Here is a 20,686-nt window from a genome sequence, read left to right as displayed (position 1 = left end):
AAGCTAGTGTGTGCAGCAGGGAACCTAGTGTTAAGACACTCCGTTCCCCACTTTCTGCCGCCGTATTCTGGTGACATTGCGTGTTGAGTGGCAGAACTCAACGCCGCGCTTTGCCTCGACACCAGAGCGAAGAAATGGTAATATAACCTTATAAAGGTAAGGAGAAATAAATATTTCACTGCTTCGAATGGGTTTAAAAAGTTACAAATTAATATATAATATACGAAATTATTGCAATACCTTACTACTTTATACTAAAGTTAACTTATGTTATTACGTGATATTAATTATAGCCCAAGATCCCAGGGTCCCCAGCGAAAGATAGCGCCAACTAAAGGTACACCCTTGCCTACGTTAAAGTAGAAACGCTCGTATTTAAATATGTTTTTAAGAATAATGTAAAAACAAACCTAAATTTAACTTATATTATTTGCGAGAGTATTTCAATACACCTTATAAGCACCCAGACAAATCCGATGGATCAATCATACCACCTTTATTTATCGCTACCTCGGGCTAGGTTAAGTATACTTCCGCAACTTTCAAGTTAGTAAGTACGCATACTGTCTTTATTAGATACATATTAGACTTATAATCCTCAAAATTACAGTTTTGCTAAAAAGACATAGGTCTGGGGGTCCTAGGATCCCAGTGTGTTGGTATCATTTTTATGACCTGATGTTTCTAGAAATTACTGCTGTGGCAACTAGGGATGAACTAGTCAACTTTTATTAAAAGTCATACGCATTTAATAAGTTTGTGTTATCAGCACACATAGCATGCAAAAGGACTGATTGGAAAAGTTTTCTATGTAGTCCAGTTTAATTTAAATATGATGCATACAACGTATTTGTTTTATTTCTAACTAGACAATAATAAAATACTAATGTTTGAACAAAAAGTTGTACCAAAATGAAAATAATAATTATATGAAAGTGGTTTATACCACTTCATTCACTGGTGCATTAGGATGTGGAAAAACGTATTGCTGCTCGTTTAGTCTTTATTAATAAAATACAAGTATTTATTATTATAAGCAATAAATACTGCAGAGAATGAAAAATATAGAAAGATTTTTTCAACATTTGGGTTTATCTTGGTGGGTAAATTATAATGATGGCGAGCCCTACAGAGCCGATTATCACCAGCAAGCTGATATAGATGACATTAGTATGTACGATTTATACAAGCTTTTACTGGCTTTTTATCAACGATCGGTAAACATGGTATGATAAACACCAACTGTAGTGTTGTAGCTATATCAATCCAGGATTATTATTATACTGATCTCGTAAACTGATAGCGTATCGATTAATAAATTATTACAAAATGGTACGGTATTCTATGGAAATTAATATTAATGTACTTTTAATATAATTATTACAGCGGCCGTGTTTTACCTGGTAAAAACCGACTGAGAACAAGAATTTTAATATTAAAGATCAAATTAAATAAACAATTGAATATTATATTATTAATTATTAATAATATTATTAATTGAGACGTAAAAGGTATTATGATAGACACAAAAGACATTTATTTTGCAAACTGCGTCATCGAGCTTGCTAGGTAGAACTGAGTCACCCTTGTTCACTTCTATGTACTATTGGAGTGCTTGTTGATGTTCATCGCCGGCAACTATATAAGTTGGAGCTATTGATAGTTTTGACGTGAGATCAAAGTTAGCATGAAAGCTCCAGGTTACAATGCTCAATTCAATCAATAACAGACAACCTTAGACATGTAAAAACTAATTGAGTAAGGAAGATTCAGCGGTTGCTGTTTTCTGCTAAAAATATTTGTTTCAAAACCATTTTAATTGTCACAATTAAGACAGCAGTTCATAGATTTAAAAATAAGATGACAAGGACCAGCACCCATGACGCACCACGACGAATGAGAAAAAAATGTTCGTTCGGAAAAAATAGAATCATCACTTTGGCGTCCGTCTGCCGAGACCATTTATCTCGAGATTGTGTATATATCAAACTCAAATTATTATCAAATATTCAGGTCCACAGACTGTTGAAGCTCAGAAAATATTAAGCTGCTAAGTCGACGCAGTAAAAAAATACGAGTTTTTATTGCATTTAGTCTGAAATTTGCCGCGTGATTACAACCTATTTAGTATTCCCCGTGGACGTACATCTATCAAATTTGGCACGAAGTGAGCACTTACAATGTAAATAAAAAATTGGAAAAGTTAAAATTTATAGGTAATTCATAGAAAAGAATGATTACAAACATATATTTAGTTTATTTAAAGTTTATAAACTTTTATAAGTTATAATTCCCGTTTACCCGACTCCCGACCTACATTTCTGAAATTAGTGCGGAAACCTCGGTGAATGAGTCCGACTCGCGCTTGACCCGTTTTTTTATAGTAACCAAAATTACTTATTAATTTCTCTGTATGTAAAATTTAGTCTGCATATCATGTCTGTATGACATGTAGAGTAAGAAAAGTTTGTATAATGTAAATTAATACAAATTTTCAAACAGCCATTACAAATCGCATCACATCGGCAAAATTTAAATATTCAAAGTTGTTCAGGGTCTCGAAAGGTAGAGTTTGTTGAAAATGAGGCTTGAAATATCTTGATGCCTTAGATATTGGAAAGCATAATTCGTAATTTCTTAAAACTACCTCGTCTCCTTTATTTTTACTTTTCTTTTTCGAACTTCGAACTCATGAAAATATTTTTACGAATAGTAAAGTTTCAGTAGGCGATATGTGCAGTTACGCAACGTTCGTGTGCATACTATTATGAAACCAACTTTCTACTTTTCAAAAAAGTCAAGTTAGATTTTTTTTATTGTATATCGTATATTTCAAGAGGATGAAACCGCGTGGAGGCCGCTAATGTTACACAATAAAAAAAATATTGTAAAAAGAAAGATATAATATTTTTAAGTTTAGAAATAGTTGCCTCATAAGTATACGGATACGTCTCATAAGATACTCGTTTATCATACGACGTTTCCCTCTGGACTTGTGGAGTGACGCGTGCAATCTAAACCGAGGTTTAAGTATTGCTGGAGCGATTACGCAATTTAGTTATCGTATATGAGTGGCACGTTACATACCAATGTGACGTTCAGGTATTTATAATCGATTTTCTTAGATTTTTAACACTTACGTAGAAGAAAACGTCTTCTGTCATTCAAATATTGCCTTGTTTCGCATTAGTTCTTAGCCATTTCTGCTTCTGGTCGCTTAGTACTTGTACATTTTGACAACCTTGATTTAAAAATACAAAACATTGCTTACGTACTGTGAATTGTTGGTACACAATATATTTCAGGCGGAGCCATTTGTGACCAAAGCTTATACTATCGATTGAAAGCGTTAACTCTGATAAATTTTATCATATTGTAACATCATTGAATCGCTTATTGTGACATCATAATGTCTCATCACACAGCCATAATGTATAGGCCTTTTAAAGAAACCTCACAATAATAATATTTAAAAAAAGAACAAAAAAAATATATTACTAAATTAAATTCTAACAAAACTGAAACTTATTTGATGTTTTTTATTCCCCAGTTCAAGAGGTGACGATAGTGGTCACCCAAGCGGTGACTGAAATTGTACCAAAATCCAAGTTCTTCACGGGCCGGTTCCTGACGATGCACAAACGACGTAAAAAGCGCCTCCTAACCAGATCGCTGAGTACGGAAGCCGCACTCCTGGATGACCTGCAACTTGGACAAGTGCAGGCAAGTGGACTACTGACTGACGCATAATGCCGCTCGTATATATTTGTTAACGTAAGTCGTTAAGCCTCATTTAACATTGCAAACCGAATTTATTTAGCGTCGCGCGTTACGTTGCGAAATAACCATGTCGTGCGATTATTCTTTGTTTTTTACAGCCTTGTCGAAATATGGGCATTACTTCTTAAGACAAAAAGGAAAACGTAACAGTACCGTCACGGTCAATATATCCTTCACAACACAAATACACTTCGATACTTGACTTAAATTTAAATAGATTTTGTTAATATTCACCGGCCATTCGCGTACGCTGCCTATGGTATGCGTATGCGCATATGATGTCGATGATATTGGCTCCCGAACGGAGGACATTTAAATAGAAATAATAATACATATTTTATTAATATAAAAATATTCATAACATTTATGAAGTTGCCAAAGTAATTAAGTATATATTATATATAATGATCAGACATACATAATATACTTATAATGACGACCATCTTGCCTAATATATAGTACATATATTAGGCAAAATGGTAACTTTATTCTTATATTATTCATAACAGCAGAAGTAATATAGTATGTAAAAAATATTGAGTAATAATAAATAAAAATAATTATACGACGTTCGTACTATAAACAATTTAACTAAACCCCTACCTAGAGTATCCTAACCTACCCAGACTTCTTTCTCTAGTTATGATTAATTCCATTGATGAATCTCTTAATAATTCTAACCAACGAGTTTTAACCAGATTTAAATTAATAATGTTATACATGAGTATATCCTGGCTGAATAGCATATATAACATCTGGATGTATTATTTTCACTGTAACGAAAACAAACATGATTATGACAAGTATAGGACTACACCCACAACCTATGTGAAATCGCGAAGATTTCAAAAGCCAAATAAAAATAAATGAAGAGTTTAGTAAACAGTATTGAAATTTAATTTATTAATTATATCTGTAAATAATCTTTATTTAAGTCGCATTTCCTTAAATTAAAGTAATGCCCATAAAATCAGTGATTTATTTGTTTACACATACTAAGCCAAAATTTTTGAACAATGTAAATGGCTCTTAGCTTATTTTCATAACAATAAAAAGTCGAAACATGATAACAGCTTTGCCGATGCTAGCGTTCATGGAACCATTCAATCAATTGATCACATCAATTTTAATTATCAATTTTAGTTATATCTAAAAAAAATGTATGTGACTGATAGAATAACATTTTCAAACTTTTAAATTAAGTTTAACTATTCTTATATTATAATTATTTCATTTAGATAGAGTAAAGACCTAAATTATTTATTTTTTATTTCTAAGTTGTAATGTTATACTTGTATATTTTGTATGATTTTCTAACATAATTTATTTTAAATATTAGCGAAATAGCTGTGCGATATTTTAGAGCGCATTTATGTACAGCTTTGAATTTTGTGTTAATTTTAGTAATACATTATAAATAACTTTATGCTTCTTTGCAGTGCATCTTGCGACAGTCTGTGACGTGGAGGTTCAATGCCTTCACCCTAGAAACCGTCTCCGGGGGTAATGTTTGTTTAATTCTATATATTTTTTTAAAAAATATCATCTTTTTAGAATAATATTATTTTATGATAAATTCCAAAATGTATGGTTAAAGTTTCAATTGGTCATTCATTATAATTATGTTTAAGTTAGATATTTACGAGGTAGGTATTTATTAATTTTCTAGAATATTTACTATACTTAGTATTAAGTAGGCACTTTAGAAACGTGGTCAATGCAATTTGCGGTAGCTTAGAAAATCGATGTCTACATCAGATTATTACTGTACATTGAAAATAGTCGATATTATAATACAATCGTTTAATCTATTAATTCTTCAAATCTGTGATACAAAGGAAAAATATAATATACTTAAAATATATATTTCTTTTATTCCATTTGCTATTATTATTTTTCTGTTACTTATTTTTGCTATAATTTTTTTAGGCACAATCAGTATTGTGTTCTAAAGAATTGTATTACATTTGACTAGTCAAGTTTTTTAGTCTCGTCGCGAGACTCCTCACTAATTCTAGTAGGATCATGTAAAATATAATTAATGTCCATTATAAACTGCTTGCTATATTATACAGGTTAAAAGCGTCAGCGCTCTTTATACGGGAACAGCATATAGGGTAAAATATTTCTTCAAACCCATACCTAAAGAAATTTATTAAGATACCTCAACAATTTAGACGTAGGATTTTATTGCATTTCAATAGTGTACTTCATTATGAAATATTTGAAACAAATTGTCAACTTTTTTAATTTAAAAAAAAAACACTGCATTACACATCTGCACCCGCTGCTGGGCCGTTGGTGCGGTTCTAGTTGCTCGTATTACAAAGAAGATTATTACCTAATTTCAGTTCTCCCTTACGTTCGCAATGCGTCCTCTATCCTATTTAGTGCCTATGTCCTTTCCTAATATGTAATAAATGATTAAGACCAGTGGGAGGCCTAATTAAGACCACTTACTGATAATTAATTGAACTAAATTGGCGCAGATATTAAATGAGTACTAATGTAGAATACACTCGCCTTAGTGAAATCGATTACTTTCTTTATTGGCATATTATTGATAAATGTCTTTAAAAATTATAATACGTTTGTAAATATGCCTTACAAGCGACCCAATCGTGGTTTAATATATGATTTTATTATACAAACAATCAACCAATTTTACATTTTTAAATATAAATTGTTATAAAAAATACATTTAAAAATATTTAAAAAAAAAACAATTCCGATGGGCCAAAGCGACTCCTTGCACTTGACCCATTTTCGTAAATATATTTAATATACAAACATAATTTTTCACTTTAAAATAAAAACATTTCAACTGTTATAGGATCACTTTAAAAAGCAAAACCTTTGATTGTTATCTCTAAGTATTTGAAAATTTCAAAGGAGATGTTATTTAACTTTTTAGTCTCTTATTTATAATGGATGTCATTGGTAAAAAACCTTGTTAAGGTTATACGGCTTTTCCTTTCCAAACAGGGTCATTGAACAAGAAGGAAAATCCTACTATGTTTAAAGCATAAATTTGTGCAAATAAATATTGCCAATGAAAACAAATTTTAAATATTAATTTGGAAAAAAGAAACTACTAAATATTAGTATAATTTAGTCGTTTGTTAATTACAGGTTTCACAAAAACAATGAAGTCTAGAATTATTAAACTACATTTTTTTTCAGCTTCACTGTATCTCGTGTACTGATCGTTGCATCGCGTATGTCAGTTTATAAATACAACTAGTGGACCCGGACGCGGCTACGCCTGCTTGAACTATAAGAATATTTTCGCGTCGGTCATACTCGTATTATGCCGCCCGAAGGCTAGGTCATTTCTAATCAGTGACATCTCCTTAATTATTTTTTAGAATGTTATACAGTAAACTATAAATACATCTAGATAAAATGCTAGAAGTGACTATTACATTTATTTTCATAAGGATGAATATCAAAATGTCGCGGTAACGGTCGCGTAGCGACTCGACGGTTGTTATTAACATGGCAGAATAAATTGCATGTCAAATTAGAAAGTACTTTAAAATATACTAGTGTATATGTGTAATGTAATGTTATATATATAGCACTTCTGAAGAATGCAGCTTTCATACAAAACAAAAACAAAGTAAATCGGACCACTAGATCCACAGATCTTAGCGTTCAAACAAACAAACAAACAAACAAACTCTTCCACTTTATTAGTATAGATAGATAATGCATATTTATATTGTCAAATGCATGGTAGTATGTTTAATGTTCTATTTATTGAGTTGATGTACTTAATAAGCATTAATATTGAAAAATATTAGCGTTCTGCACTTCTACATATAAAACAAGAAGTATCCCAAATTTCGTACTCCTCATAACTATACAAGTACTATTTAACATTGGTCAAAATAATAAATACGTTTTCATATCAGATATGAGAGTAAAGAACCAATAATAATAAGAAAATGAAACACAAAATATAAAACACATTATGCCTATTAAGTTTGATAAAATGTATATAATTTAATAAATTCTACTATAATTATTGTTCTTTATTATAATATATAAATATGCTATAGTCAAGTGAGTTTAATATCTAAGCTTACTGGCTATTCCCACGTTAGATTTAGCACAACTGAAGTCATGGCAACCGTTGCAACCGTGAATAACAGACAAAACGAAGTTGTGAGGGATTTCGACGTTTCAATTTCATGAATGCGTTTTATTTTAGACTACCTATATTGACTTTAAAAGATTTACTTACTTTTTTATCTTAAAAATTTTTTTTATAATGCAAACAATTTTCTTCACTTTCTTTTTGCAAATATCGCATTGACAAATTGTCCAGTTCGTAATAAAATTTTTAAATTAAATATTCTTCTTTAAATTAAAGTAAAAAACAATATAAAAGCGTTAATAAATTCTATCATTACTATACATTTTTAATAATTATGTATATGTTAGAGGAGTTACTTTTGGATTTTACGAAATCAGAATAAATATTTTATATATTTAGAAATATGTTTTTTATGTTCTTATATATAAATATTAAATTTTTAATTAACATATTACCTAATTTAATGATTATACATGTTCTGTACAGGTCGATGTTTGCCAGTGTTGTGTATTCATCTTTTTCACGTCTATGGGCTGATAACGTATTTCAAATTGGACATATTGAAAGTTTTCAAACTGATCACCTTAATCGAGCAAGGCTACCGGAGCAACAACCCTTACCATAACACAATCCACGCGGCCGATGTCACTCAGGCTATGCACTGCTTCTTGCAACAAAAGAAGGTGAGCGTTTGCTTTTCATATATTTAGAATACCACTATAACCATATTAGTATATATAATAATATCATCTACCGTCATACTTATCTACTTGTTAAGCTTATTTTTTTGTATTAAAATTGTTTTACAGCTATGTTTGTATTAAAATAATAAAATATTATGTTTCATATGGTGTTTTCATTTCTTAAGTGGGAATGAAACCCACAAGCACTGCACATGCTTGTGCCCCTGCACCTCTACGGCATCTATTTTAATCCCAAATTGTATGGATTTTTTTTTATTTGTCTGTCTGTTTGCCTGTTTGTACTTCACTGTTGACCAAGCTATCCGCTTTTAAAGTGAGTGTATTGTTTCGTAGTAATATCCATTCCAATATCACAATACATTTTCAAATTGAATGACACTGAAAATTTTTTTACTGAAATATTAACAAATAATGTAATTTATGAAAACATTAAAATTTCAGTGGTTGCACTGTTGCACTATAATCATAGCTTATTAATTTATAATAAAATCTCTCCTAAATATTTAAACCATTATGCAAATTTTTTAGGGTTCCGTACGACAAAAGGTAAAAACGGAAAGCTTCAAATTGTACATTTAAGATGTGTGAAAATTCTTAAAATTTTTACCCAAAAAATATTTTATATCCTACAGAAAAATATGATAGTCGACGTTTTAATAAAAGTTCTTTATAACTTTGTATGGCTTGTAAATACGACTTATTTGCTGATATACCTATTGCACAAGATTATAGAAGAGGGAAATAGTTTTAGATAATAATTATACATATTAATAAAAGATAATTATCTTTTGTCAGAGGGGGTGGATAAATCTATGAATGTTATTAAATAAATATTCATTTACTTCAAGCGGGTGAAATCGTCCCTGAGCCGCTAGTTTATAATGTAGCCGCTAGTTTATATTCAAGTCTTTGCTTTAAGCACTTATGAGTATGAGAAGGTAGTCCAATTAAGAATTTCCAAATACTCTACGCTTTTTACTTATGGTGTTAAACTCGTTTAGATTCGCGATTTCTTGGAGCCAGTTGAAGTTATGGCGTCACTGCTGGCCGCCATCGCACATGACCTGGATCACCCTGGCGTCAACCAGCCATTCTTGATCGCGACCTCTAACCATCTAGCAGCACTTTACGAGGTATGTATCGTTTACCTTAAGTAATTTATTGTTTAACTCTATTTGTCAATTTTTAATACTAATATACTCGTAAATAATATAATCATTAGAATTTTATTATTAATTAATTATCTTGAAATATTCCTTAATTGTTTAGTGAACTTTTATTCATAAATATGATATGTTAGACTCATTTTTCAACTTCTTTATTGTATTTCAACATTCAATATTTCCTATTTAAGAAAACGACTTTAAATCATGTGAACGACGTTCTGCAATTACGGATAATTTGAAATGACCAGCGTAGACCGTTGTTTAGTTCACTATACCCTTCGATCAATTAACCCTAGATGAAGGACTACAGTCTAAAAAACGGCAAAAAAATAACGAGCACGTGTTCTTATTCGCGCTGTACGAAACTAAGCCTTAATGCAATGTCATAAAGTTGGATTTTATTGAAATGATCTTATGTCGTAAGTCTGTGTGTAATAATATACTGACTGGTGCCATATTTTTGAGTCGTATTTGTATGCAATCCTTTATCTAGTGTATAATGGATCGAAGACTAGCTAGCTTTATTAGATGTGTGACGTTTGTATTAATTATAATAATGAAGTATTACATTCACCATAGATAGACCTGTTTAGTTCTTCTGTTCTGTTCTTTGTATTATGGCGTTAGGTTTAGTTCTTTATAGTTTACAAATATATAAAAAAAAACAAAACTTACCCTTTAACAATGTAATTATTACGATTACGCTAAATTTTTTATAATAGTTGACAACGACAAATATTGTTCCTGTTAATTTCTTAGGGAAACAAAACTACCTTAATTAAAAAAACTCTTTCGTATAAGATTTGACTATAAAGGAAAAAGACTATTTTTAACCGACTTCTGTAAGAAAAGGAGGTTATCAATTCGACTGTATTTTTTTTTTTTTTTTATGTTTGTTACCTCATAACTTTTGACTGGGTGAACCGATTTTGAAATTATTTTTTTTATTTGTCCATGTCTGACAATGATATCTATGAGAAAATCACATATGTATGTGCGCGACAAATAGCCGAAAAACTCAAAGTCGCGCTGACCGATTTTGATGATTCTTTTTTTATTTGAAAGGATACACTTCAAGGATAATTTGGTGAAAGTTTGGTTAGGTTCCGATTATGGAATCCGGTGAAAATTGAGAAAGTTTGTTTTTTCTTGGTAAAAAATTTATACTGTAATAGTTACAAGCAAAAACTTTTTAAATTGATGTCAGAGGTGAGATTCCTGATCGTTGCATTTCTTTACAACCAATCTCAAAAAAGAGAATGTTCTCATTTTCAACCAACTTCAAAAAAGGGAGATTCCAAATTCACCCAAATACTTTTTATGTATGTTCTTGTCAATATACCAAAATGTAACTTTGCACAAAAATAATAGCTAATTAAATGAAGTTTTACTAAGAACAATCCCAACCACTACCACCACCATCACCACTCGTTCAAGAAGCATCATTTTAAGATCTACCCATAACTAAAAATCGTAAAATAAATTAATTTTTAACAAAAAAGAAAAACCGACTTTTAACAACGAACTAAAAAGTGAAAAATAATTATATAAAGATTTTGTAATTTTGAAGTCGGTGTCAAACTAATGCTACAACACCTTTACTACAATATCTAATTACTAAGCCTGTTTGTTTTACTTGGCACCGACTTCAAAATTATAAAATCTTTATATAATTATTTTTCACTTTTTAGTTCGTTGTTAGAAGTCGGTTTTTCTTTTTTGTTAAAAATTAATTTTGTTAAGTTGTTTCAAGCTATCGTCTATTAATAATATAACTTGAATTTTATATAGAACGTTAAATTATTACACCCACATAATGACCAATTGCAGTCAGATAATATTTTTATAGTTTAATATCGTAGTCCGTTACGCCGAGCCTACACTACGTCCATATTAACCATTATCGAAATAATTCCCTTTGTTATAATAAACCCATTCTGTATAGAAATTTAGAAATGCAACACCAATAAATTTGGTTTAGAGTATGGGGCGTACGTGTAAGCTTTTAAAAGCTTATAGCGAGGCTTCGCATTAAAAAAATACTCTTTGAACACGCCTACAGCCTCATTGGAAGACATCGCATTTCGGCATTGCGTGTTGAGTGGGGGAACCCAACATCGCACTTTGCCTCGTCACCATAATGAAGAAAATTCAAATAGAAAATATTTTACTTTCTCGAGTGGGAATCGAACTCACAACCTGTCGCGTTCACAGTCACATTTAGTGCCCCTGCGCCACGATATCGCCAATTTAAGAAAATTTTATTTAAATAAGAATAACCAACCGATGTGAATCCCAATTTGTGCTTTCAACATTACCTTTTTCCAAAAGAAACGACTTCAAAAGTATTTTTTTAAATAATAGATTTTCTTAAATGTTTATAATTATAGTCAACTATGAGAGGCTGTTGTGGCGCAGTGGAGTCTATCTGAGTGTAAACACGGTAGATTTGGATTGAATCCCGATTCGGGGAAAGATTTATAATTAAGTTATTTCCATTTCCTTGCTCTTGTAAACAAAGTGCAGCGTTGAGTGCTGCCACTCAACAAGCAACCTCGAAAATTGTGTGGAAAGTGGGGAACGGAATGTCTTAACTCCCTGTACCTAAGCGAGAAAAAGCGGGAAGATGTTTCGTTTTTGTCAACAGTCGACAACAGTAGAGTTACCTAATATTTTTACTCAATTTATATAATTGTAATGTGAGTATATTTCAGTTTCATCGTCATTCAGAAAATATTATTATTTTTACTTAGAATACATCTGTACTGGAAAATCATCATTGGCGCTCGGCCGTGAGCTGCATCATTGAAAGTCGCCTATTCGAAGGCTATGACATTAGCCCTCTAATTGAAAAGCAAATCAGCTCTCTCATCCTGGCTACGGACATTACTAGGCAACAAGAGTTTTTAACACAATTTAAGGTAAGAAATAAAAGTCATCTCTACTAGTAGCTTACGAATAAATTAATTAATTTATGTTGTTCTTAGGCATCTTGCTATTCTGTACTTTTCACATAGGACCTAGAATCTTTAGGATGTGCTTGAAACATAACTTTATTTAATATAACTTTACTTAAAGTAATGCACTTAATGCTGTTAGCTGTCATATAATGCTGTTAGCTGTCATTATGGTGGTTTTTGCTCAAAATCCATACTTTTTCGCAACAAATTCACAATTTTACACTTATCCTTTTACAAATTAATATGTATAGGTAAAAAGCTGTGATACACTAGAAACATCACAGTTTTTTCATCATTTGAATTTTTTTGTCCAAAAAAGTAGAAACAATGTGTGATTGTCATATAATTATAATCGTCTATATATTAGTATGTTATAGTACTAAATTTTCGTTATCAGCTCGCACTATATCTATAAGCTGATAGTAAAAATTATGATGAACTTTATTAGACATAGATGACATTATGACAAACGCTTCTGCTCCTAAACCATGACTGGCCCCCCAACTCTTTTAGTAGATACGATTAAATTCAAATAAAAAACCGATAGAACTGAAAAATATAACATATTCCAATTCGCCCGATCAACTTAGTTCAAAATTCTGGATAGGTAAAATATCCGTACTGGGAGTACTATTTTAGTATTATCTTTTTGCTTTTTGGTAGTAAAATATTACCTTTTAAGATAGACGTAGCTTAGTCGAATATAGGTACGTAGATGATGCAATTATTTCGACTACAAAACCCGTTGACGCGTAAAAAACGCGTTGCCCTAGCAACGTATGTGTCACTTTACACAAAATTTTATGTTTATATTTTATAAATTGACTTTCAAAAAAAAGGAGTTTCTCAATTCGTCGAAATGTTTTTTTATACCTATATATTGTCAATGATATGGCAATGTAAGTAATTTATTATTTTGTTTATTTAATTAAACAATTTTGAAGTTCACTGTTTTAAAGGTGTTTCAAGTTTCTTATAAACTTCCAAATTTCATACTTTTTCTCTGATCTTTCATCCGTGCAATTTTCTTAAAAAGATCCAAATTAATAAAATTAAGAAATCCGATCCGTTCAGATGTTTAAGTTCTGGTTATTTTAGAAAAGGAGAGGAAAAATAATTTTTAACTTTTATATACTAACAGCAAATGCTAACCTTCCGCGAACAACTAACAGCAAATGCTAATCTTCCGGCTTGCCCTCCACCATTTCTACAATAGATGGTTTGGTTGGAATACGTGCCTGTTTGTGTATTTATACGCCGAAGAACATAAAAATGTACATTTGTGATAAACTAAAATTTAGAACTTCTAAGGCTTGTCGCTTTTAAGCGGCTTCATTTTAGTTTTAGTCTATAATTATTAATGACCACCTTCTTTAAGTCTTGGAACGGATAAAGATTCAACTCAATTAATTCACCACGTAAGTTTAAAAGGCCAGCGCAGTGGCAACGCGACAGGTTCTACGTTCGATTCCCACTCGAGGAAATATTTAAAAAGGAAATAAAATACGAGAGGAAAAATTTTAAATTTTCATTTCTTCGTTCTGGTGTCGAAGCAAATTGAGGCGTAACACTAAGATTCCCTCTGCCTACAATGTTACATGCGGGATACAGCGTGAACCTGGGAAAAAAAGTTTATCAAAGATTTTATTATCATCAATGAATTCAATAAAACTGCAAATACAATTTTATAATTATAATAGATGAATTTATAATAAAAGATTCTTTATCAGATTTATTTATCAGAAAATATTCTAGTCCACTTTATGAGCTTATACTTCACTTGAGTGTCAAGTGAACCATTAGTTAGAGTTATTTAATTATTCTAAGTTATTATTGAAACTTGATAGTTTAACATTCAATACTGTGAACGGATATTTTTAACAAGTCTAACAAATTGAAAACTTTTTTGTTTTTTCTTTAAAAAAATATATTTAATCTGCTTCACGCTGTATCTCGCACACAGCAAGGTAGGCAGAGGGAGCCTAGTGTTAAAACACTTCGTTCCCACTTTCTGCCTAATTCTGGAGGCATTGCGTGTTGAGTGGCAGAACTGTTTGTATTTTCCCGTGATTTTAAATAATTTCATTGATAAGTTTAATTTGTTACATATTAAGTAATTTTAATCGATCATAATGCATTTCGGATTTTTTATATTTAAATTTTATAATAGATAAAAGTAATCTTACTACAAATATTATAATAACTATATTATAATAATTATTTATGTTACATTTCACCTATTATATAACGTTATTTAAAGTATGTATTGTATAAGAAGAAAAATGGGTCAAGTATCATTATGTCTATATATATATGTAGAGTCGATATTATATATAATGGCTGGTAAAAACGTAAAATTAAATATACAACCTGCACTTATCACTTGGGCTGCAACATTTAAATGCACCATAACAAAGTGCAATGAAGTAATATACTATATTATGTTATATACACTCAATGCCAAAACTATATCACGATATAGTTCATGGATTCTACAATTATATTGCTAGAGGCAACTTCAACTAAAACCTTAGTATTTCATATTCATGCGCCGCCTAGAGGCTATTTATTAATATTTATAAGGTCTTGATATCAAATTATATATCAAATGATACCATTGAAGCATATATTAATATGCTTCAATGCAATTATTCAATCAATACAATACAATTTATTAAAATGTACTACCTACATTTTTAATATTATAAGTAATTTTTATTGAGGCCAGTCGTGGCGCAGGAGCACAAGATAGGTTAGAGAACTTGTGCGTTTGATTCCCACTCGAGGAAATGAAAAATTTAATATTTTCATTTCCTCGCTCTGGTAACGAGACAGGCACTCCAGAATTCGGCGGAAGGTGGTGATTGGAAGTATTTTAATGGCAACAATGTGTCTTACTTAACAGTAGGTTTCCCCTGAAGGAAGCGTGATGCTAAAAATGATAATAATAAGAGATTTTTTATATGTCATTAGTGAAATTATATATTTAATTTGTGTGACCTACATTTATCAATGAAAATATAAATTACCTGCGACTACTTCTAATAACTTCTCGACGCAGCATTATCCTATTATCTTTCCTTTGAACAGTACAGTTGAGTATAAATTTGAAGTAATTTTAAAAAGTTTATTTAATACTAGCGGCTTCGCCTGCCCGAACTACATGATTATTCATTTAATAAACAGAATTGACTGACAACTATAATGACTTCTAATGTGTTTTTTTTTTCTACAGACGATTTATTTATTAGAGTAGATTTATGACCCATGCTATACTGCGTCCATTTATATACAAAGAAAGCAAACACTTCATTCTCCGTTTTCTACCCAAATATTAGATTTGCAATTCATCACTTAAACGCTAACTTTTAAATATAATTTCCTTCGAGTGGAGATCGAATTCACAACCGAACCGAAAAATAGCGCGAATGTGTAATATAGCTTATAAGTGTAAAATTATGAAAATAATGTTAAAACTATTAACAATCCACGTGTTCACTAGTATGGAATACATTTAGGTAGATGGCAGATTTGTAAATGAGAGTGCGATTACAATGGAGCAGCTGTTCCCATAAGGCGATTTCAGATGAAAGTGTACAATAATTTTATATCATACCGACATGATTATGATAAATTATATTTTCTTTTGTAATATGATCAAAAATTACATAAATTATCTTTTTTTAGCTACAAGATAACAGTAGTAGTGTTAAGACAATTCGTTCCCATTAAGACACTTCCTCTTCCTACTTTTCGTTGAATTCTGCAGAGATTATTTCTTATTTGAAGTGACGGTACTCACCGCCGCTCTTTGCTGCTTCGTGACCAGAGTTAGGTAAGTGAAAATAATAAATAATTGATTTCCTCGATTGCAAATCGAACCCACGACCTGTCTCGTGTAAAGTCACACGCTTGTGCCCCTCGCCACGACTGTCTTTCGATGCATAAAAGAACCAATCAATATATTTTTCTGTTATATTAGTGTTCCTAGAAATTTTAAATTAATTAATATAAAATCAGCATTTATACTTTATAAGAACATTACTATAGGAGAACCCACAAATTTATTACTAAGCTTGCCTTATACCGAAATTGTTTAATAAAAATTACCATAAGTCATATTCAATTACGAATCCATATAAGATCTTCCTGATGCCACCGATAAAGCTGTTGAAAACAATTTTTGTGTCTTGCTATGGGTTGTGGGTTTGGTACTCATTTTTTACCCGACTACGCAAAAAGTTTATGGTTATGATTTTGACCTGTATACATGTTCATCTGTTCCCTCGTAACTTCTAAACTAGTTATCATAATTAAACAAATGAACAAATGAACAATGAAAATATCTCTAGAAACCAACCAGCCAATGAATATAGCAGCATAATTAATAAATTCATATATTATTCTACCTATACTTGACAATCTTATTATTATAAGATTATTCTAACTTCTAATTTTACTTTATTATTTTATTAATATTTTCTCGTTCGTATGAAGTCAGCCTCTCTCATAGTATTACGTAGCGGCGCGGCGCCCTAAAAAGAGTTGTTTGCTCCCCGCTGACCGTATTTTAGCGTATGATCCTGACTTGAATACACAACGAAGATGTTTTCGCTTGCGTCTCCGTATTTCAAGACATTATAATTTAAAGGAACACTTGTTCTAAAATGTACTCTACTAGATTACAATAGTTAAAATTTTACTAATATCAAAGAAAACTATACTATAAATAATAATCAAACGACTACTTGTAAGTCCATGCTTCATGTTTAAGGGGTAAGGGAACTGTAAAGGGGACGGACCCTAATGATACGGATACAACATAAATCATGTGCACGTTTCTATCATCTATCACATCTCTATCTCTATATATAATAAAACACTAAAATATTTTGTCTGTACATTTAGTATTTTTGACCGGAATGGATAGAGGAACACTTAAATATGATAATAATAGAAAGCAAAATATATATTTTTTAATTTCTTGTCTGTCTGTCTGTCTGTCAAGAGTTTTTATCTCAGGAACGCTTGTAGATATAGTAGTTGAAATTTTAAAAAAATAAACTCTGATCTACGGTCCCTTAAGTTTCTGAGTCTTAAAAGAAATATTAATATACATTTATATATATAATATATTTCTTTTGGTTTGGTTTAAAGTTTGTTTGCATTGCTTCGAAAACTACCATATACATATGTTCCGTAATGTAGCTATCATATAAGTGGGTAAACTTAAATTGACAAGTAGCTTATATCTACGATGACAAAGTTACGGATGTTGTGCAGTTCCTGCTCGGTATTCTCGCGACAATACTTAGAAAGTTTGCAAAGCCAAGGCAATACGCAATGCAGAGACATTATACATATTCCAAGTGTTTCACGGCGTACAAAAGGAGGACATGTCAAAATTAAAATTCTATACTTGCACAAGCCAAGGTAATTACATCAATCGTCATAATAAAATAAAAATATTTGTGTTGTTGTGAGGATCACTTAAGATCACCATCGACCATCATCTTACTACCAGTGACTAAGAGCTGACGAGAAATAATTGGTATTCAGCGTGATGGGATTTTATGGTGAAATATGAAATGACAGGTCTGGAGAAATTATATTACGTACGCATAAGCGACATGTGCAATAAAAATAGAGCCTCAAAAAGTTGAAAAAGTATTCAGAAACTACTATTCCATGGATCCTATTATTTCATCGTGTGAATACTGGGCCACGTGGCAGGGAGAAGAGCTCGAAGCAGCACCTGAGACTTGAAATCTAATTGTAGATTTTAATCATCTCCTTAAATGCGCTTTAAAGCGCTTTCACTCTCCTTCCCTAAGCAAATTATAAGCGTTTGCCTTATCTCGTAATATATACATGTAAATATAATAATAGCTGGAAGTTATATTATTATATACTTATAATATATTCAAAAAACAATATTCGTATCGAGACAGAGCAGCCGTAGTATATGTGTAGATAGTTATAGATTTGCGTATTTGAAATACGCAAAATATTTTTCAACATAATAAAGCACATTGTGCATATTTTAATAAATATTATATAGAATTTAACAAAAGGGACAAACACAAAGAACTTTATTTTAACAATATGCTCTTCACCGTCTCTTGAGCACGTGTAAGTGTGAACGAATTTCTATAAATATCACACAGCAAGGACTAATATTTCCAAGGCTGAGAGGATAAAGAGATTATAAATACGCAAGCATTTTCACTTGTTTTCTTTCATATAAAATATTATAATATTTAAAGTTTACATTCCAACTGTGACCGAATATTTGTACTGTACCAATTTTATTTAATTTTAGTAAAAGATATTTCGACAATTACAGAATAAATTAAATTTAAATAACTTCATCGTGTACCAGTATAACTTCACAATTAAAGAGACAATTATACACTTAGTACAATACGCACACCTCTTACAGAGTATGTCAGATCGTGAGCAATTCATTCACACATGCTTGGTTAGGATATGGTCTATAGATAACGCACGTTTCGCAACAAGTTTCGCAACTCCGACGCATGTCGCATTCGCCTCTAACGGCAAAACTAATCGTCCACAGTTAAGCAATATATGTATAGTGAAGTCAGATGTCATTATATTTATTAACTAGCGGCCCGCCCACGGCTTCGCTCGCGTGAACTACATGATAATTCATTTAATAAACAGAATTGACTGACAGTCAATGTCAACACATTTGATAGACCAGTGGCGTAGCTAGGGGGAGTGGGGTTAATTTTTTTAAGGTAGCCAATGTCACATTTTAGTGTCTGACGTTTGATCTACATGAGAGTACACTTTGAATATGTTTTTTTTTTAGACCATTTTAAAGGGCATCAAGTCCTAAGCCGCACCAGGCAGCAAATACCCTAGCTACGCCACTATGATAGACATCAACATGTCAATGAATAATTTAATTTACTCGTTCAGAAACAGCCTTAAATGGTAAATTATTGATATTGGTAAGGGTTTCAAATCAAAAATAAGTAATCGAATATCGAATCGAAAATATTTAATTGAGAACCTCCTCCTTGTTTTGAAATTCGATTAAAAATACGGATTTATTGTAAATATAAGTATACATATGGATTGCTTTATATTTGCAGGCAAACTCATGCATTGAGTTCATTCAAATACCGATAACTTTATTTTAATGAAACGATTTTGATGAAACAAAATTTTGATGTTAAGTGGAGATAAAACAAAACAATTGGTGAAAGTTTTAAGTAAATCGGTTTTAAGTAAATTACATTTATGTACAGACAAAATATTTTTACTGTTTTATTATATAATAAAATAATGGATAGAAGATGTAACGCTTCCAATCAGTAAAATTAGGACTTGGCATCGTTTAAATTTATTGGAAATTGGAAACATCACAAATTGCTTCTTGAGCTTTTAATAGAACGAAGTAATCTCGGACATTGATAATGAAAATTAATATTTATGCTTACATGAAACAAATAAAATAGTAATATATTATAATACATTTTCAGTGCAAAGAAAAAGACGTGAGACTATATCATAATTATTATATACCTCGACTATCGTCTCAGTATGGCATTTTTAGGCTTTATAGGCGGTAACTTTCACAGAATGACCAATGCCCAACAATTTTAACAATAAAGGTAGAGCGCGACAAGACTCTGTGTGAGTTGTGTACAAACAAATAAAAAATTAAAAGATACAGAAATATATTTGTATCGAACACAAACAGGGTAAGTAGAAATGTGCTGCTATTATTGCCTGAAAATATTTTTTTAAACTAAATCAATTAAACGATTATTATAATCTTAGCGTTATAATCTTTTTGTCTCTTTTATTATATCTAGATGGTACTTTAAGATTATTCAAAATGTAAAATTAGAACATATTTAGTTCAAATGTAATCCCATAGACACTATATTATGTACATACAATGCATTTTTGGCAATAAAGTTATCAATTGCACCATGA

At 31.0% G+C, this 20,686-nt stretch overlaps 1 protein-coding gene across 3 annotated transcripts in view; it reads left to right on the top strand.

Moving 5' to 3' along the window:
* LOC146527134 (uncharacterized) overlaps positions 1-20,686 on the top strand; it is a 49,435-nt gene that overhangs the window by 15,434 nt on the left and 13,315 nt on the right. For all 3 annotated transcript variants that reach the window (XM_085205938.1, XM_085205937.1, XM_085205940.1), the window contains exons 3-7: positions 3,551-3,723; positions 5,220-5,283; positions 8,369-8,565; positions 9,588-9,719; positions 12,506-12,673. In XM_085205938.1, coding sequence (XP_085062064.1) covers positions 3,551-3,723; positions 5,220-5,283; positions 8,369-8,565; positions 9,588-9,719; positions 12,506-12,673 — 734 coding nt within the window. The remainder of the gene's footprint in view (positions 1-3,550; positions 3,724-5,219; positions 5,284-8,368; positions 8,566-9,587; positions 9,720-12,505; positions 12,674-20,686) is intronic.

The sequence above is a fragment of the Heliconius melpomene genome, chromosome 21 (assembly GCF_056956725.1).
Source record: "Heliconius melpomene rosina isolate 202511_hmr_F chromosome 21, ASM5695672v1, whole genome shotgun sequence".
Taxonomy (NCBI): domain Eukaryota; kingdom Metazoa; phylum Arthropoda; class Insecta; order Lepidoptera; family Nymphalidae; genus Heliconius; species Heliconius melpomene.
Note: the sequence above shows the minus strand (reverse complement) of the source record. Positions and strands in the feature narration are given on the sequence as shown.